At 55.4% G+C, this 22739-nt stretch overlaps 2 protein-coding genes across 7 annotated transcripts in view; one reads left to right on the forward strand and one right to left on the reverse strand.

Annotated features, from left to right (window-relative positions):
* Nucleotides 1-2075, reverse strand: part of SPATS1 (spermatogenesis associated serine rich 1) — a 53883-nt gene extending 51808 nt beyond the window's left edge. For all 5 annotated transcript variants that reach the window (XM_059938591.1, XM_059938590.1, XM_059938592.1 and 2 more), the window contains exon 1: nt 1766-2075. The gene's annotated coding sequence lies outside the window, so the exon portion shown is untranslated. The remainder of the gene's footprint in view (nt 1-1765) is intronic.
* Nucleotides 1803-14033, forward strand: AARS2 (alanyl-tRNA synthetase 2, mitochondrial). 2 transcript variants are annotated; one of them, XM_059938585.1, is made up of 22 exons: nt 1803-2060; nt 2695-2886; nt 3415-3560; nt 3765-3932; nt 4492-4636; nt 6777-6922; nt 7122-7230; nt 7605-7643; nt 7720-7831; nt 8287-8420; nt 8875-9019; nt 9255-9427; nt 9554-9667; nt 9766-9906; nt 10597-10734; nt 10839-10948; nt 11101-11209; nt 11492-11614; nt 11864-11974; nt 12552-12635; nt 12749-12859; nt 13326-14033. In XM_059938585.1, the coding sequence occupies exons 1-22, from the start codon at nt 1818-1820 to the stop codon at nt 13488-13490; spliced, it is 2958 nt and encodes a 985-aa protein (XP_059794568.1). In that variant the 5' UTR covers nt 1803-1817; the 3' UTR covers nt 13491-14033. The 2 variants fall into 2 exon arrangements, with proteins under 2 accessions (XP_059794568.1, XP_059794569.1); XM_059938586.1 differs by lacking the exons at nt 10839-10948; nt 12552-12635; nt 12749-12859; nt 13326-14033 and having other exon boundaries at nt 11864-11954.
* Nucleotides 14034-22739: the final 8706 nt, after the last annotated feature.

Raw genomic sequence — 22739 nt, forward strand, 5'->3', positions numbered from 1 at the left:
GGCCCTTACTAGATTTCTCTAGCAAAACACTCCCATCTCAATTTGGGGAAGAATTCCACAGTCTTGTCTCAAGATCATGAATCTCACAGAAATCCCCATCTGGCTTTAGGTTCCTCTTCCAAAAATACTGGAAAAACCAACAGGCAAAACACACTTTCAAAACAACACCTTTAATCTACGTGGGCAAGGGAAGAAACAGAGGATCACAGGATAGATGCCATGGGTTCTGTCAGAATACAAACTCGAAAATTCATTATCACTATAGAAACTCAAGTCCAAAAAAAGACTACACATTTCCCAAGGAAACTGTCTTCAAAGCCCCTGAAAAACATAACTCACAAAGAATGGTGGCCAAAAGAGTTCAGCTAGATGGCTGAAGCCTTAGAGGTGATCACACTGACCTCAGCTCTGCTGCCCCTGTTGGGCTTTAACCTTATCAAATTCTCTTCTCTACCTGCTTAATTTCCCACACCAAGAGCATAGGGTATCAAGAGAAGCCCGTGAAGAATCTGGCTCCACCCACAAACGCTTGTGTTGGCCTCATGGTCACAGCTGTTACCATGGAGAGTAAGACAGAAAGGGAGGTGGAACAGGTATCTCTCTTACCCTAAAGCAAAACACACAAAACCCTAGGGCATTGGGAGGCTGAGAGAGAGAGAGAGAGAGAGAGAGAGAGAGAGACATCTCTTCAGCTATCATCCAACAGCTTCGACCTGCCCTGACGACCTGGAGTCTCTCTAATCCCCAGGCACATTAAAAGACTAAATGTTATTAAGCAATTAATAATGGAACAGATGCTGCTTGGCTTCTGTGTCTCCGCTAAACTCCTGCTCCAAAGGGCCTGCTTCACTCCCTAAGAACAAAATGGCCATTTCCAATGCCAAGGGCAAAAAGAACCCAGAAGTACCCAGCACACTGTCTGGCACATAGTAGGTATCAATAAATATTAGTTGAATGACTCTTGAATGAATGCTGATATCACCTCCCTTGGCCATCTCTGCCTTCTTCCCTCAGCCTGGAAACACACACACACACACACACACACACATACATACACCACACAGAGTTGAATCCACACCTTTTCACTGCAACTGTATTTGTAAACTTGCAAAATTAATAAACATAATTGGATAAACAACAAGGTCCTACTGTATAGCACAGGGAACTATATTCAGTATCCTGTGATAAACCATAATGGAAAAGAATATGAAAAAGAATGTATACATATGTATAACTGAGTCACTTTGCTATACAGCAGTAATTAACACAACACTGTAATTCAACTATACTTCAATAAAAAATAAAGAAAAATAAAAGTAACATGTAAATGAAAAAATTAAACATAATTATCACTGCTATAATATAGATTTCTGGAGGGCAGGGACTTTTGTCAATTTTTTTTTTTTTTTTCTCTCTGTGCCTTGTGGCTTGCGGGATCTTAAGTTTCCCCACCAGGGATCCAACCCACCCCAGCAGTGAAAGCTCCAGAATCCTAACCACTGGACCACCAGGGAATTCCCTGTCAGTTTTGTTACTAATGTACCTTAAGCGCCTAAAATAATGCCTGGCACACAGTAGCCTCTCAATGAATATTTGTTGAATGCCAAATGAATTAAGGGCCTACTGTGTTCCAGGCCGCTTGTGTTAGATGGGCTCTGGCAGGCGCCTCCTTCCCAATCACCTCCACCCGGAGGCAGAAGCTGCTTTGACTCCTCCTGTCGCCAGGGGTCGCTGTAGGAAACGCCTGGCCTCCTTCTCAAGTTACCTTCTATCTCCGCACTGCCCTTTGACCCGTGAAGTCACTGCCCCGAGTTAAGATGGCGGCGTCGGTGGCAGCTGCAGCCGGGCGACTTCGGCGGGCCATTCGAAGGTCGCCGCAATGGCGGGGCCCCAGCCGTCGGGCGCTCTCATCCGAGGCCCCTCCAACCCAGGCCGCGGCCGTGCGGGACGCCTTCCTGAGCTTCTTTCGGGACCGCCATGGCCACCGCCTGGTGCCATCCTCTTCCGTGAGGCCCCGCGGCGACCCCAGCTTGCTTTTCGTCAACGCGGGCATGAACCAGGTAGGGGCTGAGCCACGCTGATCTGGGCGGAGTTTGTGATTTTTTTCCTGAGAGAAAGGCGTTGCGGGATTGGGCAAAAGAAGCGAAGGGCGGAGCTCCTAGCTTTTGGGGGAAAGAGGGCTGTGCGTGGTTAGGCTTAGAGTTTGGGGCACAAATTAGGGCTTGGAGAGGGCTCCACTGGGCAACTTCTGAGTTGAGGTTGAGTTTTAGGTCCAGGAATGGCGGGTGTGGAGTCCCGTGGGGGAAGTCTGGCTTCATTTATTAGTTCTTTAAATAAAGATAAGTCATTCATTAAAATAAATGTTGAGCACATGCTATGTGCTAGACTGTGTTCTCTAAGCTTTTGACTTCGAGCACCACTTACCCTCTCTAGACTTGCTCTGTTTCCAGCCACCAACACATTCCTCCTTTTACCTTGCTTATTTTACTAGCAGAGTCTCTGTTTCATGATTTATTTACCCCTTGTCTGCCCAGACACACCAGAGATGGGTGCCCCCACGCTCCCAATCTGCCCCCCTGGCCTCTCAGGGGCACGGTCAGCCTTCACTCTGAACTACCATCTCTCTCCACACCCTCCACATTTCCCTTCTGCTGAGGGTCTGGGATCTCTCTCTCGCCCTTCATGTGTTTCCAGTTCAAGCCAATCTTCCTGGGCACTGTGGATCCACGAAGCGAGATGGCAGGCTTCCGACGTGTGGCCAACAGCCAGAAATGTGTGAGGGCTGGAGGACGCCACAGCGACCTGGAGGATGTGGGCCGAGACCTTTCCCATCATACATTCTTTGAGATGCTCGGCAATTGGGCCTTTCGGGGGGTATATTTTAAGGTGAGTCTCCAGGAAGCCCTGGAGTTAGGAGAGGGTCAGTGGTCAGCCAAGAAAGGGGTCAAGGTTAGTCCTGTCTCCACTCTTAGAGTCTGCTTAGGGAGGGCTTCAGACCAGACACAGAGGCAAAGTGCTAGATGAACACTTATAATAGGAATGTGTCTCGTTTCCCTGATTGGGTTGTAAACTCCTTGAGGGCCAGGACTATGCCTCCTGCCTAATGGCTGGTCAATAATTATTGTATGAATAAATGGTGAGACAGCAATACTAAAGTGCAGGAGTTAAAAATCATCCCAGGCTAGGGTGGATAGAGGATTTCATGGAGAATGTGGGACTTGAAAGAAAGTAGGATTCAGAAGAGGGAGGAAGCTTTCTATGCAGGAAAAACTCTCATGGCTTGTTCTGGAAACAACGTGGGCAGTGGAAATGGTTTTGTCTTAAGCCGAGGCCTGAACTCATGTGGCTTGATTGGAACTTCAGTGGGGCCTTCTTCTCACCCATTTTCCTCTTCCCAATGGGTTTGCACTGCAGGAGGAGGCTTGCAGCATGGCCTGGGAACTGCTGACTCAGGTCTATGGGATCCCTGAGGACAGGCTCTGGGTCTCCTACTTTGGTGGTGACCCCAAGGCTGGGCTGGGCCCGGACCTGGAGAGCAGGGACATCTGGCTCAACTTAGGGTGAGTCCACCCCCACTTATATCCACTCCTGGAGCACAAGAGGACTGGAAAATAGAGGCTACCAGAGAGTCTCAGCATATCCCGGGATACTGTAGGGTCAGCCCTGTTCCTCCTCCTGCTGAGCTTAATGGAAGGGTTCTCCTGGCAGAGGGGATCCCAGATTCTGCCTTTGTCTCCCCACCACCCGTCTGGCTTCCTTCCCAGGGTGCCTGCCAGCCGCATGCTCTCCTTTGGACCACAGGAGAACTTCTGGGAGATGGGGGATACTGGCCCTTGTGGGCCCTGTACTGAGATCCACTATGACCTGGCTGGTGGGGTGGGAGCCCCCCAGCTGGTGGAGCTTTGGAATCTGGTCTTCATGCAGCACAACAGGTAATGGGGTGCGAAAGCAGGAGGGAAATCCCTGACTGGAAGTGAAAAAGTTGGCAGTCAGGACACTTTGATCCATTTCTTATAAAAACAAACACTTAAACGGCGTTTACAATGTGCCAGGCATATTTCTAAACACTTTTCAGATAGTAATTGATTTAATCCTCGTCTTTGCCCATGACAGTTGAAACTAGTCACTGCTGCTCTCCAGACTCTGCTCTCTTATATGATGGAGTTGAACTTGATGATCTCTTAAGATTTTCTACCAGCCTTGACATGTCTCTTTCTAAAGCAAAGAGTTGTGTCCCAGAAAGGGGATGCCTGGGTCCAGGCAAGGGCCCAAGCAGAGGGTGAAGGTGGAGATCACTCTTTATGAGAAAGGACGGCACCCAAGGCCATCGTCGTCTGCTTTTGGGGGTGGGGTGGGGAGATGATACTGCCCTCTGGTTCCTCCCATTGTCAGCCCCCCAGGACCCTCCCCCATCCCTTTATGCCACTTGAGCGTCTGCCTCATACCTGTAATCCTGTGGGGGGCCTCACCTTGCACACCTTTCCTGGCCAGAGAGGCAGATGGAAGCCTGCAGCCCCTGCCCCAGCGGCACGTGGACACGGGAATGGGCCTGGAAAGGCTGCTGGCCGTGTTGCAAGGCAGACGCTCCACCTACGACACCGACCTCTTTTCCCCACTGCTCAATGCCATACACCAGGTGAGCCCGCCTCTTCCCTTCCAGAAGCCCCTCTGACCTGCTCTCACCAGTGCTCACTGCCATTGCTTTCCATCTTTGTTGAGAACTCAGAATATTTTCTTGCCTGTGGGGACAGTGGCTAGCCAAGGATACGGAGGTGTCAGACGTGAGGCTCCGATTCATATTTACTGCCTGATATTGCTCCTGGCTCCTTCCTTCCTTCATTTACTCAAAAAATATGTGTTGAGTGCCTACTTTGTGTTAAATCTTTGTGCTTGGTTCAGGAGATACAGCAGTAAAGAGAAAAGAGATCATGGAGATTACATTCTAGCCTAAGAAATAGGTAATAAATAAATGTATTAAAGAACAAGATAGCAGTTTACAGATTGTGAATAGGCAGTAAACCTGGGTGATAGTAATTGGCAGGGGACAGGGGGTAGAGAAGAATCTTAGATGACATGTTTGGGGAAGGCTCATCAAGGAGATATCTCTGAGCTGAAACCTGAAAGAGGAATCAGCCACAGGAAACTCACTCCAGGCAGAGGCAACAGCGAATACCAAGGCCCTGATGCAGGAGAGGAACAGAGTGGCCAGCCAGCTGAAGTAGAATCATGTGGGTTACAGTTGGGAGTGTGTGTGGGTTCGCCCTTGCTGTATAATAAACCACCTAACATTTTGTGGCTGAAAGCAACAAACATTTATATAGCGTGTGAGAATGTGGACAAGCAATGTAGGCTGGGCTCAGCTGGGTCACTCTTGGTCCTGTATGAGCTCACTCATACATCTGTGGTCAGCTGCTAGGCAGCTCTACTTCTGGGAGTTGGCTGGCTGTCAGTTTGGGGCTATGGCAATGACCGGGTTGTATGTCTGTCATCAGCAGGCTAGCTCGGGCCTGTTCACATGACAGCTTGGCAAGGTTCCAAGAAGGAGAGTGGAAGCACATGAGGCCTCTTGAGGCCTGGGCTCAGAACAGTGTCATTTCCACCACATTCTGTTGGCCAAAGCAAGTCACAAGTCTAGCCCAGATCCAAGGGATGGAGAAATAAATTCTCTTCCTTGATAGGAAGCACCTGTAAAGTCACATTGCAAAGTGGCATGCACACAGGAAAGGGAAGGATTGTGGCCAATTTTGCAAACAATCTACCACAGAGAGGAAGGCAGGAGTCAGATCTTGTGGGGCCTTGAAGTCCAAAGTGAGTCTTTTATTCTAAATGTGGTGAGATGGGCTCCAAGGCAGTAGGGGCACCATCTGATTGACACTTTTAAAAGGCCACTCCTGTTGCTGTGTGAAGGATAGGCTGGAAGGAGACCAGAGTAGAAGCTGAGAAACCAATCGGGAGCCTATTTCATAGTTCAGGAAAGATAATAGGGTGTGGCTCAGGTTGGTAGCAGTGGAAGTGGAGAAAAGTAGATTGATTTGAGAGATCTCATAGAGGTAGACACAAAAGGCCCCACTGATGGATTGGATGGGGAGAGGAAAGAAGGTCAAGGCTGGCTCCCAAGTTTTTGACTTGAGTAATGTGGTGAATGGCAGGACTGTTTATTGAGAGGGTGAAGCTTGGGGAAGAGACAGGTTTGGAGCTGGATGAATCAAGCACTCTGCTTTGGAGCACAGCTTAATGTATTCACAGCTCACACACTCCTTCCCTGCGCCCATAGAGGCTGTAGAGGCGGGTGTGGGGAATGAAGAGCACCTGGGTGGGACGGGCCTGGTTCAAATCTCGGATCTGCTCTTGAATTGTGTGCCCTTGTAGAACTTAGCTCCTCTCAGTCTCACTTTCCTCTTTTTCTGTTTGTTTTTATTTTTTTCCACTTTTTTTTGGTCTTGTCTTTTTTTTTTTTTTTCTTCTCCACTTTCCACTTTAACACCTCCCAGAACAGGAAGTTTTAGGGATCAGACACCGTATCATTCAAGTACCCACCCGGTTCTGATAATAGAAATTCAGTAAATGATCGCAGCTGTGCTCGTTGTCTGTGCTGAATGTGGGCCCCAGGAGGCAGGGACTGGCTCTCTTTCACCTTTGAAGCTTCTCTGGCCCAGGCCATTCCAGATGCGGTCAGCTTTAGGGGTGAGGGCAGATGCTCCAGGAGTGATGGAGAGTGTCCCTCCTGGGCCAGGGCAGACAGGGTGGGCAGCCATGTCTCCTCTCCTGCTACCCAGGGTTGCGGGGCACCCCCTTACTCGGGCCGGGTCGGGGCAGCAGACGAGGGGCACACAGACACAGCGTACCGTGTGGTGGCTGACCACATCCGCACGCTCAGCGTCTGCATCGCCGACGGCGTCTCTCCTGGGATGTCTGGTGCACCGTGAGTCTGCAAGGGCTACAGCAGGGGCAGGGGCTGCTGGGGGTTGCAGGGGAGAGAAGGGAGGAGATGGAGAGGTGGGTCGGGTTGAGATGGCAGGAGGAGGGGGAAGCGAGCACACACCCTGGACCTTGCCCTCCCCTCTCCCCTCCCTGCTGACCAGGGGCTGCTGGGGGCTCACCTGGGCTCTGAATCCTTCTAGGCTGGTGCTTCGTCAGATCCTCCGTCGAGCCGTGCGGTTCTCTACAGAGTTGTTGCGGGCACCACCTGGCTTCCTGGGCAGCCTGGTGCCTGTAGTGGTGGAGACGCTGGTAAGGGCAGAGCTTCCTCACTTCCCTGGGCCTCCCTGGGGTCTCGCGGAGCCTGTCGCTGAGCCCATACAGTGCCCCGGCCTGGGTTCCCCACCCTAAATGTCCAGCCCAACGTCCTCTCAGTGGGCTTACAAGAAGCAGGGAGCCTTCAGGAGGCCTTCTGGCCCAGGCTGCTGAGCCTTTGACCTCGGGACCCCCTTCTGCCCGTATCAGTCCCCCTCCCCCCAGAGAAACTGATTCCCCATTTGGATCCCTCCCCCGTCCATCAGCCTCTCTGAGTCTCCAAGGCAGGTGTCCCCAGGGAGGCCCAGGGTGGAGGTGCAGAGTGGGCTGGTTGCTTTTGACACCTCCTCAGCCCTGTCCGCCGCCCCCAGGGAGGTGCTTATCCGGAACTGCAGAGGAACTCAGCCCAGGTACTGGATTTGGATGGGGGAGGGAGGGGCTCCCTCTCAGGAGACCGAGCTCCAGCCCTGCCCTGCCCCCATTCAGATAGCCAGCCTGGTGTCAGAGGGTGAGGCGGCCTTCCTGGCCTCTCTGCAGCGGGGTCGGCGGATCATCGAGCGGACCCTGAGGCGCCTGGGGCCTTCCGATGTGTTCCCTGGTGAGCAGGGCACCTGGCCGAGGTGTGAGGGACCCATTTAGGCGAGCCAGGCCCAGGCCTCGCATCCCCCCTCCTCCCCGACATCCCTCTCCCCGTACTCTCTCTCCAGCACCTCCCTGCTTCTCCTCACTTCCGTGCTGCCCAGCTGGCCCTGCCTGTGGTCTCTGCTTTCCAAGGCTGGCTTCATGCTGAGAATGAGCTTCTCACCTCCTTTGAAATGACATATGCCAAGGGGAGGACCCTGGGCTACCCCCAGCTCTGGCTTTGGGGCCTGAAGGTGACCCCTTTCCCGGGCCTGCCCGGTGTGGGGAGGGGGCACTTGTGCTTGGCACCCAGTGGCTTCTGTGTGGTCAGAAAAGCCCTGGCCCTTACTTCTCCCTCACTTCTTCTCCCTCCCTCCATCCTGCCCCTCCTCCCTCAACACCCCTTACGTCCCTCGTCTTCCTTTCTCATAGCCGAAGTGGCCTGGTCCTTGTCACTGTCTGGGAACCTGGGGCTCCCCCTGGACCTGGTGGAACTGATGCTGGAGGAGAAAGGGGTGCAGCTGGACTCTGCGGGACTGGAGCGGCTGGCTCAGGAGGAGGCCCAGGTACCGGCTGGGGCACTCCCACACAGGGCTCTGTTGGGACGCGTCGGCCCCTTCCCCAGCCCTGAGTTCTTGTGGGAGGAGCTGCAGCTATTGAGGGAAACAGGAGTCTGAGGTAGGGTCTGTCCCCTCACTCAGGCCCCGCCCACAGTCCGTGGAGGGGAACGCTAGTTCAGTGGGCCACACAGAGTAGCAGAAGGGGAGAGGCCAGCACAAGGGCCTAGAGAGGGGCCGTTGGGGGCAGCAGTGGGTGAGGGAGGCCTGGTCCTGAGACCCCTGCACAAGGGGTGGTTCACCAGCCAGCCCAGGGTCTCTAGCAGCCAGCCCAGCCTGAGGGCTTATTCCAGACGGGGTGCAGTGTTCACACAACTGTGTGGCAGGGACAGGGCTCTCTGGAGACTCAAGTCTCATTGCATTCTCCGTGCACCCCTTCCGTGCACACACGCCTGTCCCGCAGCACCGGGCACGGCAGGCCGAGCCAGTTCAGGAGCAGGGACTGCAGCTTGACATCCATGCACTGGGGGAGCTACAGCGCCAAGGGGTGCCCCCAACCGATGACAGCCCCAAGTACAACTACTCCCTGCGACCCAGTGGCGGTTATGGTGAGACCCTGGACTGAGGTGGGTGGCCACGGGCTTGCCTGACCATGATTGGGAAGGATGTCAGAGACCAGCTACCAGGCCTTTGCCTTCCCCGGGGTAGCCACCGGGGTTCTCTGGGGGCCCCGGCTGGAAGTGCCCCCCAGCCCCGTGCCTGTTGACTTCAAGGAAGGCACAGACCCACATCCTGCATCCCAAGCCCCTGCCTAGCACTGATAACCATTCTTGGCCCTGGCAGAGTTCAGCACCTGTGAGGCCCAGGTGCTCCAGCTGTATACAGAGGACGGAACAGCCGTGGCCTCCGTGGGGGAAGGCCAGCGCTGTGGCCTTCTCCTGGACAAAACCAACTTCTACGCCGAACAGGGAGGTCAGGCTTCCGACCGAGGCTACCTGGTGCGGGTGGGACTGCAGGTGAGCCCCCCCAGCCCCCCCAACACACACACAGAGGCTCCTGCAGGAGGCAGACCTGAGCCAGAAGGGAACCAAGGGGAGGGAGAGGCTGCAAGCACTCAGTGCCTTGGCCCTGCCCTCCCCCAGGACGTGCTGTTCCCAGTGGCCCGGGCCCAGGTCTGCGGAGGCTTCATCCTGCATGAGGTGGTGGCCCCTGAGTGCCTAAAGGTGGGGGACCAGGTACAGCTGCACGTGGATGAGGTGAGGACCCCACCCCTGCTGTTCATGCCGTCCTGCAGCCCCTTTTCTCTCCCCACCCCCACCTACACCCAGGACCCTGGGTGACAGAAGTGTTTCAGGCCTGGCGTCTGAGCTGCATGGAGAAGCACACAGCCGTCCACCTACTAAACTGGGCGCTGCGGCAGGCCCTGGGTCCCGGCACAGAGCAGCGAGGGTCCCATCTCAATCCTGAGTGGCTGCGCTTCGACGTGGCCACGCAGGTGAGCAGGGCATAGAGGGGCAGCCTTCAAGTGAGGCGACAGGCTTAGAAGGAGTCTGGTAGTGTGGGAGTTTGGCCAGTAAGGGGGCCTGGGCTGCCTCTCGTTCAGTCACGGGGGGGCCTTGGGCGGGGGCTTCCCATCAGGCTCCTCCTGCCCCAGTGAGGGTTAGGCTGGCCAGTGTGTGGAGCCATCCTTTAACCTCCAGCCACCCAGCTTCCTTGTCCCTGCTGTCACCCAGGCCATTCTTGCTCAAGCTGAGCTGCCCTCTCCCTTTACTGCCATCCTGTCTCCTTGTACCTCTGGCTCAAATCCTCTGGGAAGTGCTCACTGACTAAATCTCGTTCCACCCGATTACCCCTTGCTCCTGCGTCTCCCCCATCCTGTATTTCTCTCCCACTGGCTGACCCTTGTTGTAAGCGCCCTGAGTCCAGAGCCTTCATTTTCTGTCTCTTCGTCTACCTTCAGTGCCTAGTGAAAGGCCTGCAGCTTCCGATAGGCCCGACCCCCAGGCAGCTTTCTAAAGAAGAGAATTGTTAGCTCCACAAATGTGCACTGAGCACATGTTATGTACTAACCTCTGTTCTAGAACCTGGGGGTAGTTCAGTGAACACTGACTGCTTCTTCATGCATCACTCCCAGGCATGGGGCTGACTGCCTGTTGGTTTGTCTGTTTCCCCCCAACGCCCCCAGGCCCCATTGACCCCCGAGCAGCTCCGGGCAGTGGAGGGCACTGTGCAGAAGGCCGTGGGGCAGGATGAGGCCGTGTACATGGAGGAGGTGGCCCTGGCACGCACTGCCCACGTCCCCGGCCTGCGCTCTCTGGATGAGGTGTGCTGGGGGAGCCCACGGGGTGGAGGTTGCCTGTCCGCCCCCCCACCCTCCCCTCCCCTCCCCTCCGGCCCCTTAACAGACCTGTGCCCTCTCACTGTCAGGTATACCCAGACCCTGTGCGGGTGGTGTCTGTGGGTGTGCCTGTGGCCCAGGCGCTGAACCCAGCCTCCCAGGCCGCACTGCAGACTTCTGTGGAGCTGTGCTGTGGGACGTGAGTCACTCCTCTCTGCCTGCTCTGGCCTGGGGCCCTGGACCTTCTCCCCTCCCTGGTCTTTGGAGCCACCAGCCCCTGGTTTGGAGCTCAGGCTGCTCTTTTCTCTCCCATCGTCACCCGGGCTTCCTCCTCCCTCCCTCTGCCCACAGGCACCTGCTACGCACAGGGGCTATAGGGGACCTGGTCATCATCGGGGAGCGCCAGCTCACCAAGGGCACCACCCGCCTGCTGGCCGTCACTGGGGAGCAGGCCCAGCAGGTCAGCACGCCAGCAGGGCCTGGGAGGCTTCTGGGTGTGGGTGGGGCCAGAGAACACACAGCTGATGCTCTCAGGCCGGGGGATGCCCAGCAGCAGAACCAGTGTTCGTACCTGAGCACCAGCTGCTGGCAACTGGCATCTGCTGTGATTATTTGGTACCTTGATGGGTCCCGATTGTTCAGTGTTTCTAACTTGGCCTTGCCCAGCAATGGGTTGAGAGTGCCTGTCTTGGAGAGGGAAAGTAAGCCAAGCAGTCCTGACCATCCGGTTCCCTCCCTGCAGGCCCGAGAGGTGGGCCAGAGCCTGGCCCAGGAGGTAGAAGCAGCCGCAGCGCGGCTGAGTCAGGGCAGCCGGGATGTGGTGGAGGCTCAGCGGCTGTCCAAGGACATGGGACGACTCACTGATGTGAGGGCCACCCCCAGCATGGAGCTGTCCCCTCCCTCTCCTGGCCATGTTCCCTTCCCCGTGCATTCCTGGGCCCTGCCCATCTCTCCCCAGCAGTCCTGTTAGACTTCAGCTGGCCCAGATGTTTGTCGGTTGTCTGCAGGGTGGGATGTGGTGGGTGTGGTCTCTTCCCTGGCCTTGCTGGTGGTCCCTGCCTCAGAGACCGTGGCTCAGGGAGGGCAGGGATTGTTGTACTGCTTCTGACCGTAGGCCGTGGACACTGCCGTGATGCCTCAGTGGCAGCGGCGGGAGCTTCAGGCCACACTGAAGGCGCTACAGCGGCGTGCCAACACTGCCGTCCGGAAACTGGAAATGGGGCAGGTAAGAGGAGGTCCAGCTGCACCCAGGAGGGCCGATACCAGGCACACCCAGCAAGGGTCAGAGATGCTCTAGCACGCACGCTGAGAAGCCTCAAGGCCTGGCAGGGGCGTGGGGGTGGGTGGCAGCTCCTCCCTCTCCTGCCAGCTGAGTGCCATCATCAGGCCATTTCCCCACTTCTCTCTCTGCCAAACTGGGTCTCTCCCCCCAACTCCCAAGTCTGGCTCAGACTCTCCCTCCAGGAAGCTGACTTGATTGCGCCATTCAGCCCTAATTGCTCCTTGACTGTGGATCCTCCCCCCTCCGCCCCCGCTCACCCATCTGTGCTCCAGCCTTAGTCCTTTCACCTTCAGCGGCCTATTTGTAGGGGCCTGGAGCTATGATGAAAGGGAGGAAGTGAGGGGGGAGAGGAAGGACACAGGGGGGACCCAAAAGAAGGAGGCCATTCTAGGCAGAACCCCTGGCACCTTTGCTGGGGGAAGGGGGCCGTGGGAGGGGATTTCTGGACTGGGGCTCAGTTCAGAAGTGGGGGCTGATTGCCTCCCAGCCCGACCCCCGTGCTGTCCTTCCTGCCTCACAGGCTGCACAGAAAACCCAGGAGCTGCTACAGCAGCACTCGGAGGGGCCCCTGATTGTGGACACAGTTTATGCTGAGTCCCTCTCAGTAAGTGTTGCAATTGGGGGTGGCCCCAGGGTCTGGGGAGGGGAAAGTCCTGGCAGGGAGGAAGCTGGGAGTCCGGGGAGCTGTGAGGTCGCCATCTCCCCTCCCATGTGCAGGTGCTGGTGAAGGTGGTCCGGCAGCTGTGTAAGCAGGCGCCCAGCACGTCCGTGCTGCTACTCAGCCCCCAGCCTCTGGGGCAGGTGCTGTGTGCCTGTCAGGTGGCCCAGGTAAGGAAAGAAGGAGGGCAGCTCCCACCCCGCCCGTCTCCTGGTCCAGCTCTCTGATTCCACACCTTTTATTCCTCCCACACGAGGGAGCCACAGCTGGGTAGAGGCCATCTCTGCAGATACCCCAGGGTGGGGATAGGACCACCTCCTTCTCCCTAACCCACCCCCTTCTCCCTAACCCACCCCCTCCCCCACCCCACCCACGAAGGCACCGAAAAATTCCCTAATTCCCACCACGCCACCTCCAGGCTGCACATTTCTTGCAAACAGGTAGCAGCCATTCATCAACCTCCACTCACGCATTCCTAGCCCGTCCCTCTCCTGTCTCCTCGCCTGATTACCCCCACCATGTGCCCGGCTCAGGAGAGGGTTCTAATCACCGTGACTCCACTCTCAAAGGTACGTTGAGTGGATGGTGGCAGGGAGGGCTGCTCTGCATCACTGCCCCTTCTGTTTCTGTCCCCAGAGTGCCATGCCGGCCTTCACAGCAGAGGCCTGGGCGCTGGCTGTGTGCAGCCACATGGGGGGCAGGGCCTGGGGCTCTCGAGTGGTGGCCCAGGGCACCGGAAGCACTGCTGACCTGGAAGCTGCCCTCAGTACAGCCCGAGCCTATGCCCTCAACAAGCTCTGATCCAGGCTCACTCAGGGACTCACAGAGACTAAAGAGACAACAGACAGGCCAGTGCCTGGAGCCCTGAAGGAGCCAGCAGAACCTCCCCAGAAGCTAAGCAGAGGACTAGAGCCTGGAGGCCAAGCAGCTGAGCCGAAGAGGACCGCCCTGGGCTCGGCTCTGAGTGGACACAAGAAGATGTGGGCTGGGGAAGGCAGAAGTGGGCACGGCAGAAGGCCCCCGCTAGTTGAATGTGAAGACATGGCTGTCCTGGCTGTGATTGTTGATTAAAAAGTATTCCACAGAGGATAGGAAGCTCCAGAAGGTTCTTTCGCCTAATAAAGAGCAGCCTTTCCCCTCCCAGCAACCTGGAATGGGTGCCCCATGACTAGTCTGACCCCTCACACTGGGCTGAAAGGCCACCCGGCATCCAGATCAGAACTCTCCTCATCACCACAAGTGCTTAGACAGGCCCTCTATGCCAGCCTGTTCTGGGCACCCACAAAGGCCTCCCTGGCCACCAAGATCCATTAACTGTCACATAAAAGTCATGAGAGCCAAGTAGATCCCCTCTGGTGTCACTTATTTCATTAACAACAACTTCTCATTTTAATGAAGTCTCTGGTGATTTGTTGATAAAATGAGCTAACAGGTACTGGTCAGTTGCTGAGAATGTGGCAAGAACCAACCAGACGTCCTGCCCTTGTGGAGTTTGCTTCCAGTGGGGAAACAGCAATGAAGAGAAAGAAGAGGGTGTCAGATGGGGATGAGGTCTGCAGAGAGAGCGGAACTGGGGAGTGGGAGGGTGGGGGTAGCATCTGGGGGAGGGTGTGAGCCACGTGGACCTCCAAGGGAAGAGCCAGTGCAGGGGCCTGAGTGGGTAGTGAACAGGCAGGTGGCAGGCCTTGGGGTCAGAAGGGAGCGGAGCCAGAGCAAGCCTACTCTTTTAAAACAAGTTGCACAGCACCTGCCCCAAGCCTGAGGTGAAGCTGAAGCTGAAATTGGCAGCTCAGAGCCGGAGGAAGCCAAGGGATGGAGGGCAGCCCTCCTCCCCTACCAAAATGAATCCACCCAGGACCAGGCCAGACACGGGAGCGCCACGTCTGTTCGCAGATCTCTGTTGCTGGATGAAAGAAGGGACCTCAGGGGACCCATCTCCAAGTCAGAGGCTCTCTGGCTGCGAAGTTCTGTGGCCATTTAGTCAAAATTATTAGAGCAGAGCCTAAAAAAGAGCAGCCTCCTGACATCATTTCCTGCATGATTTCTTATTCTAAGTGAGGCACCAGTGATTCGTTGGTAAATCACTGATGAGGGCTCGAAAGGGACCTGAATTCTTGGCCCCTGGCTGCTTGCAGCCCTGAGGAGTTGCAAAGCTTTCCCTTGCGTTTTTGGCAACTGGAGCAGTGGCCACTGTTCACTGGTGCTCAGCAAAGGCCTATCTCTTTACATGTGGACACCAAGGTGAGGAGTTGGGGGTACCCATTTTATTAATGAGTTAACTGAACTTCTAAGGTGCTAACTTGTCCAGGGTAACCAACTAGTAATCATCAGCAGAGCTGAAATTAAAGCTAAGCTCTATCTCCAGTGAAACTTCCCACCACTCTTGGTTGCTCTTCCCCTCTTGAAGTACAATTTCCTTTTCTAACTAGCCAGCCCCCATGAAGTTGGTCATTCCTGGTGTCAGGCTTGGGGCTGTGGGAGGGAGCACTGTGGAGGCCTGGGCCTTCCTGCCTGGTGCCACTCTTCAGCCTTGCTGACACCCTGAAGAAAGGCCAAGGGCACCTCTGCAGGGATGCCGCAGCCCACTGCTCCCCTGCAGGGCCTGGCGTCAACCGGGGGCCTCAGGGGAGTTCAGGAACGCCTACAGGTGCCCTTCCACCCTTCTCCTCTTCCAGAAAAGACTGGCTGCTGATGCTTTTCCGAGACCCTCTTTCCATTCGTCATGCCCACCTCCATTTCTACACAAAAGGCTCCGAGAAGGAACAGCACTATAGCGGTCCAGGAGCCCTGCCGCCATCCCCCACTCCCCACCTTCCCCCTCAAAAGCCCACCCGTTCCTAAACATGTCCCCAAGACGCACAAAGCGTGCCGCACCGCCAGGGTTCCCCCTGCCTGCTTGGCGGCCCCACAGAGCGCCTCAGACGGACACTTCTTTGCGTCGACCCTGGGCCAAGGCACGCTGCGACAACCTTCCAAGAGCAGAGCCCGGCTTGCACAAGCGCGCACGCGCACCCGTCGTCTAGGACCCGCCCCCTAACGACACAGGGCGTCCCTAACGACCTGAGCCGCGAGGGACCTGCTGGAAGGTGAGCGCCCAAGTCTCGGAAGCGGTGAGGCGACCTCGACCCCGGTCTGCCCTAGCGGGCTGAGCTCTCCCTGCCCCGACTCCCACCGACGGGGCACGGGAACCCCTCCAGCATCCTCCCACCCGGCCGAAGTCTGCAGGCTGCCGCAGCCTTGGCTCCACATTTCGCGTGGGGAGGAAGGGCCGGTCTGTACCTACGAGAGGCCCCCAACCCCACCCCCATTTGAAGTGGGATCCGTGCCTCCTAACCCGCTACAGCCACTGCAAACTGGCCCAGGGTCTGCGAGTCAGGGGAGGGGGTCCGTGAGATGGAGAAAGGGGAAAGTGGAGCAAGAATAGGTCGTGGGGGAAAGCAGTCCCAAGCCCCTGGGCCCCAGTCTTCCCATAAAGGCTGACCCCTATTCCCAGCTCCTGCTGGCTGAAGTCCCTCAAGGCAACAGACATAAGTGGGCCTGGCCCAGGGGTGTGATAAGTGTGCAAACTGTTTCACCGGCCAGAGACCAAGGGTGGTGGGCCAGAGCTGTCAGAGAAACTTTTGTGCCCCTCTTTTGTGATTCTGCAAACTGTGAATTCCCAAATGCGAATGTGCCAGTGACTTGGCCTGAGGTAGGGTCTGATACAGTACGCATGAAAGGGATCGGGGGAAATGTAGACAAAAGCCCAGGGCCCTGAGGAGAAGCTGGCTGAGAAGGCAGAGGAAGCACCATCAGAGAAGGTGGGGGGGTGAGGGGGCATCAAAACCCAGCCAACCCAGAGGGGGCGTCCAAGGCCACAGAGGTGTTCACGGGCCTAAAGAAGGCCAGGTGCTTCTGCCTCTCAGTTCTGAGGGAGGGAGGTGAGGACCAGGGATGTGGTGAGCAGGAAGGGGAGAGGGCACCCCCTCCCCTAGCATCTTCAACTTTCCCATTTGGGCAGGCAGGAGGAGCCTCTGCACACAGTGGTTGGATTTAACCGGGGACTTGAGAAGGATGGAGAAGGTCTGAGAACTTTCTGAGAAGAGGGAATGTGCTGGAGAGTCGAGCATTGAATCCTAGGTGTGGGAGGAGCATGGAGGGTCCGGTGTGGACCATGGGGCAGGAGAGCACAGCTCTGCAGTATCTCTTGGGTCCTCGTGGGGCCTCAGAAGCTTAAGGATACAGGTGATAATCCAGTTTTGCAGAAGGACCCTGTGCCTGGAAGTGACTTAGGGGGCGAGGGAGCCTGGGCTGTTTAGGTCAGCAGCAACGAGGGTAACCCTGGCCTCCACGCTGGAGAGAGTGGAAGGCCCACTGGAAAAGTGCTGTGACGACTGAGTCTAGGGCAATTTAGGAAGCAATCCCAACATCTCATGATTTGTCTCTGCTTTTGTGCAGAGAAGTAAGGGAGAGCTTTGGACAGACATCAGCTTAAAGCTCAGCTTCTCCACTTACTCGCTGTGTGATGCTTAGCAAGTTACTTAAGTTCTCTAAGCCTCTGTTTTCTTTGTTTTCCTGTTTGTGAAATGAGGATAATAGAGTTATCATAATAATAATCCTCAATAATAAAATTGAAGATTTCATAGGCTTACGTAGGTACAACATCTAACATCTTCGTCGTAATATCTAACACAACTACTGAAGCCCGTGAGCCACAACGAATGAAACCCGCACGCCTAGAGCCCATGCTCCACAACAAGAGAAGCCACTGCAATGAGAAGCCCGTGCATCTCAACAAAGAGTAGCCCCTGCTCGCCACAACTATGGGAAGCCCGAGCACAGCAATGAAGACCCAACGCAGCCAAAAATAAATAATGAGGACACTCCTGGCCAAACTGAGGCATCTCATCACTTTTTTTTTTAATTTATTATTTTTTTGGCTGTGTTGGGTCTTTGTTGCGCGCAGGCTTTCTTTTTAGCTGCTGTGAGCGGGGGCTACTCTTTGTCGTGGTGCTCGGGCTTCTCATTGCGGTGGCTTCTCTTTGCTGCGGAGCACAGGCTCTAGGTGTGCGGGCTTCAGTAGTTGTGGCTCGCAAGCTCTAGAGTGCAGGCTCAGTAGTTGTGGTGCACGGGCTTAGTTGCTCTGCGGCATGTGGGATCTTCCCAGACCAGGGCTTGAACCCATGTCCCCTGCATTGGCAGGTGGATTCTCAACTACTGCACCACCAAGGAAGCCCCTCATCACTTTCTGTTGCCTGTGCTTGGACATGTAGAGAGCAGACCTTAACACCTAACCCTTTGAGTTATGGGTTGAATGTGATTTCAGGACCCTGGACGCTGGTCCTGAGGACACAGGGTTGGGACCAGGGAAGGAGGAGGAGGATTTACCTTTCTTCAGGGATTGTGGCCCTGGGTTGGCAGGGTTGATGTTGGAGACATAGCATGTGAGGCCCCACAGGCCCATGAGACAGGTGTCAGGAGATGAAAGATCACTGGCTTGTCCCCACTTTCCCATCTGAGGGCAGGGTGTGCCCTTAGAGGGGGACACAGATGGTGGCACAAGAGGCACTCACTCTCGGTGGCACTCACCTTTCTGGAACGTCAAGAGGATTCCTGCCCCAGAGGACAGAGTCTTGGACACCCTTCCGGTCTTCAAACTCTGGGATTCTCTGACAGCCCCACTGGCTCCCCAGGGAGAGAAGGCTCCAGAAGGGAAGGTACCCACTCTGCCACTTCTGGGGCTGTCCTCTATGGGCCCTTGAGTGCTGTGGGAGGCTGGTTAATGGGTGTCTACCCATCCACAGGCTTCTAGGGAAGATAGTGTCACTAGAACCACCCTCAGCAGCAGACTGGTGATGCCCAGGCCAGACTAAGGCTGCCCTGGGAAGTAGGAGGAGTTACCTCAGTTCTCCTGGCTTCTCATTCTCCTGTGAGCCCTCCCCACTCCCCCCCCCCCACTCAGCGGTGCATTCTCCTTGACTCCTTCCCAACTTTGCTTTTTGGACCTGAAACTCATTCACACTGAGGTGTGGACGACTGATAAGAGGGGAGATATATCTATATCCCCTTTCTGACTTAAACTGTTAGATAGGATAATATATTGCATGACCTACATTTTTTTAAAGTTTGCTACATTAATATCAGTATATATTTCATAATTTACTATGCTTTTGTTTGACCTAAAACGGTGAGTTCAGTGAATACCCTGACGGTCCAGTGGTTAGGACTCAGCGCTTTCACTGCCGTGGCCCAGGTTCAATCCCTGGTCGGGGAACTAAGATTACGCAAGCGGCATGGCCCGGCCAAAAAATAAAATAAATAAATAAGTAAGTAAATAGCAGTTCAAGGTTAACATAGGGATATATACACACGCATGTATGGACGGTTAAGATTTCATTTCATTAGGGAGGAAATGCATCTTAATATAACAGGGATGAAAGCCTTATGTTAGGGACCTGAAATTCCCATAGTGGGAATTTCCAGCCAACACCCAGCCTGGGGAGACCCTCCCTGACAGATTCCTGGGATGCCTGCTTCCTGGGGGAACAAGAACAGGCTTTTTCTTTCCTAGTGGAGGGGGGCGAAGTGACTGGAAGAGCAGGGCACTGTGGATAGAGGCAGCCAAGCCCCTGACCCTGACCCCAGCCCTCCTAGATATCCGGGGGCCCATTACTTCCTGGTCTGGGCTTCAGTTTCTTCATCCATAAAATGGGGGTGAGAAGCCTGCCCTGACTCCAGCGTAGAGTGGTTGGTTGTAAGACTCCAATGAGAGAAGCGTTCTGAAAGAAACTTGTAACTGTTAAGTGCTGATACTGTCCTGTGGCTGGAGAGATGGGAGATGAGGTCGGAGGCTCGGGTGGTCGGGAGAGAAAAAGGCCTCCGGAGTTAGACATCAGGCCAGGTGAGTAATAGCCTGGCGGCCCCTGGCCAACCCATTGAACTAGTTCATCTACCGATTTAGGATTTTTCCTGTAATTTCATTCACCAAATGGTGAGCCACCCAAATGGTCAGGACCCTTTGGTCACAAAGGGGCAGAAACCCAACTCTTAGCTTCAGCAAAAGGGACTTGTCAGAAGGCTGTCGAGTTAGGTCTCAGAACTGAAGGAAGCCCTCAGAGGGCCCTCGGGGACGAGGCCTGGGGACCAGAGGTGCCACCTCCCATTCCTACTGGTCTCCACCAGGCAGCATTTCCTCCTGTCTCAGACAGGCCTTTTCCGTGTGAAGGGAAACAGCTTCCAGCAGCAGCGGATCCGTATCCTTCAAGGACATATGTCCTTTTGTCTACCTCCACTTGGACAAATCCCAAGAAGGACTCTGATTAGCTTACATCAGGTGCACCCCTGAACCAATCACTCTGACCATTACAGGGCACTCCTATTGGCCAGAATCTATGATCAGAAGGAGGTGGGGCAGCCCCAAACACCAGCTGCCTCCCCAGCAGACCTGACACTGGGTTAGGGGTTAGAGATGAAAATAAGTAAGAAATTGTCCCCACACCTGGAGGAACCCACAGTCTAGTGTGGGTGTGGGGAGAGGGAGGTCAGTCACCACCGAAGTGACACAGGTACTGGGGTGGGGGTGGGGGTCTGACAAAGGGAAGGTGGGGCGCAAGAGAAGCTAAAAGCCTCCAGAGGGAAAATGGTGCTTGAGCTCAGGCTCACAAGACCAGTGAGGGTCCGTTTCCCAGGCCAAGACCGTGGGAAAGGCATTCCAGGAAGAAGGAGCAGCTTGAGCAAAGGCTGGGTGGCATAGACTAGTCTGCGGTGTTCCAGATGCAGAGAGGAGTTTATTTCAAACAGAGCGTCCGGTCACGGAGGGCCTTCTACACGGAGCTGAGGAAGCTGGCCTGCCACGGCAGCTGTGGGAAGGCTAGATGCTGGATGACACACCCAGTGCTGGGCAGCTGCAGCTACAATCCAGGTGGACAACGAGGCCCTGAGCTAAGGCTGCAGCAGGAAGGGAGCGGAGGGACCCTGGGGCGGGAGAAGCAGAACTGAGGGGAAACAGCAGTAACCAGGTGGGGGGCCTGAAGGAGAGAGGTGGTTCCCAGCTTCGGGCTTCAGGCACCTGGAGGCCTCCCGGTACCCCTGGCCGAGATAGGGAGCCCCGAGGAGCGGCAGCTCGCAGGAGGCACTGAGTTCTCTTGGGAGGCAGATTGAATCCGCGGGAGCCGGGAGGCAGGCCGGTGGCCCTGAGTCTGGAGCTCAGAGGAGACGGGAGAGCTGCAGCCCAGCAAGAGGAAGAAGTGAGGCCGGGCAGCCGCAGCTAAACCCTGAGGGGTGGGCAGAGTCAGAGGAGCCTTCGACGGAGGCTTCTGGAGAATGAGCCCGAGGCCCCGAGGAGAGTTGAGAGTGGCAGCCGCATAGTGGTTGAGAAGAGTCGGGCATGCGACTTGATATCATCTTTGTAACATTAGTAACTGAGAGGCAAGGAGTTCATCTTGCTCATTATCCTTTGAAACATATTTTGTTTTATATTTGATTGGTTCTTTTAAGTTTTTTGTTTTTTTTTTAAAGTTATACAATTTTTATTTATTTATTTATGGCTGTGCTGGGTCTTCGTTTCTGTGCGAGGGCTTTCTCTAGTTGTGGCAAGTGGGGGCCACTCCTCATCGCGGTGCGCGGGCCTCTCATTATCAGGGCCTCTCTTGTTGCGGAGCACAGGCTCCAAACGCGCAGGCTCAGCAACTGTGGCTCACGGGCCCAGCCACCCCGCGGCATGCGGGATCCTCCCAGACCAGGGCTCGAACCCGCGTCCCCCGCACTAGCAGGCAGACTCCCAACCACTGCGCCACCAGGGAAGCCCCTAAGTATTTTTTTTAAAGCAACTTTTGGAACTAAAATCCTTCTTAGAAGAATCCTCTGTCTGGTAAACAATTTGCTTGCCAAAAATATTTTTGTAATGCCGACTTTTAAAAAAAAATCAGGAAGTGATGAGTGAAAACTATCAACTCTGACCTTATTATGAGGTTAATGTTGTCAATATTTGCCTTAACAAATGACATCAGACATCATGTATGGAGGTCTCTGTAAACGTTGCAGGACAATAGGGGCTCTTTTTTTCTACCAGTGAAGCATGCTGAGCACATGGAGGGCCGCCCTGCCCCTTCTTTCTGAGGAGGTGGCTCAGGGCCCTGGACCAGCCCTGGGGGGTGTCCTGCAGCATCCTGTCCGGAGAAGGCTGCAGGCTCCAAACAGCAGCCAGAGCGGTTAGGACCAGACCCTAGGAAGGGCTGCCAGGTCCTAATGCCTAAGGCAATAGGCAGTGAGAGCAGAGCCACCCCGTTCCAGAGAGCACCCCACCAGGCCCCAGGTGGGGTCTCCCAACATGTGGCTTCCCGAGAGGAAGAAGGGACCACCAACCAGGATGGTGAGGCCCGGCAGTGCTGTGAGAAATGCCTGGAGAGCCAGCTCCCCCGGCCAAGCTGGGTTCTGCTCCCTTGGGCATGGCCCGCAGGGTGTCCTGGGATGCATCTGGGACCAAGGGGAATACCGGCATGTCTTAGGCCAGAACTGTGGAGGGAGCCCCAGGCGTCCAGGTGCGGAGCTGGCAGGAGCAGGGCTGGCCTGTTGTCCCTTTCCTCCTCCTCTTGCCCAGACTGCCAGGCCCCTTGTCCTTCTATCCAGACCCGAACACCACCACCACCTTGCCCTTCACGTGTCCCCTGGAGACAGGGAAGGGCCTCACTCAAAGGCACCATCTGAGGTCGGCACTCAAGAAGCAGGTCTCCAGGGCTTTCCCTCCCCAGCCCAAGACCCCTGTCCCTCAGAATGCCTTTATCCTCCACGCACCCCCTCCAGTACTCTTGTCAAATATTATCAGTATGATTCAAATACCTCGGGGGAATCTCCACCACAGCCTGCATAGGAAGATATTACTATCCCCTTTTACAGATAAGGAAACTGGAGCTCAGATAAACTAAGTAACTTGGCCGAGGTCACACAGCAAGTCACTGGCAAAGCCAGAAATGCAAAGTCATCTGGTGCCTCCAAGCAGCACCCCCTCCCAGCCACACCCTCTGAAGGACCATTAGTCAAAAAGCACCAGCTGCTTATTCCACAATTCTGGAC

The sequence above is a fragment of the Balaenoptera ricei genome, chromosome 11 (assembly GCF_028023285.1).
Source record: "Balaenoptera ricei isolate mBalRic1 chromosome 11, mBalRic1.hap2, whole genome shotgun sequence".
NCBI classification, from domain to species: domain Eukaryota; kingdom Metazoa; phylum Chordata; class Mammalia; order Artiodactyla; family Balaenopteridae; genus Balaenoptera; species Balaenoptera ricei.

Coding starts and splice junctions, on each gene's coding strand:
- AARS2 (XM_059938585.1), top strand. CDS start 1,818: ATGGCGGCGTCGGTGGCAGCTGCAGCCGGGCGACTTCGGCGGGCCATT. Junction 7,832..8,286: donor GCCTTCCGATGTGTTCCCTG/GTGAGCAGGGCA, acceptor CCTTTCTCATAG/CCGAAGTGGCCTGGTCCTTG. Junction 12,636..12,748: donor TTTATGCTGAGTCCCTCTCA/GTAAGTGTTGCA, acceptor TCCCATGTGCAG/GTGCTGGTGAAGGTGGTCCG.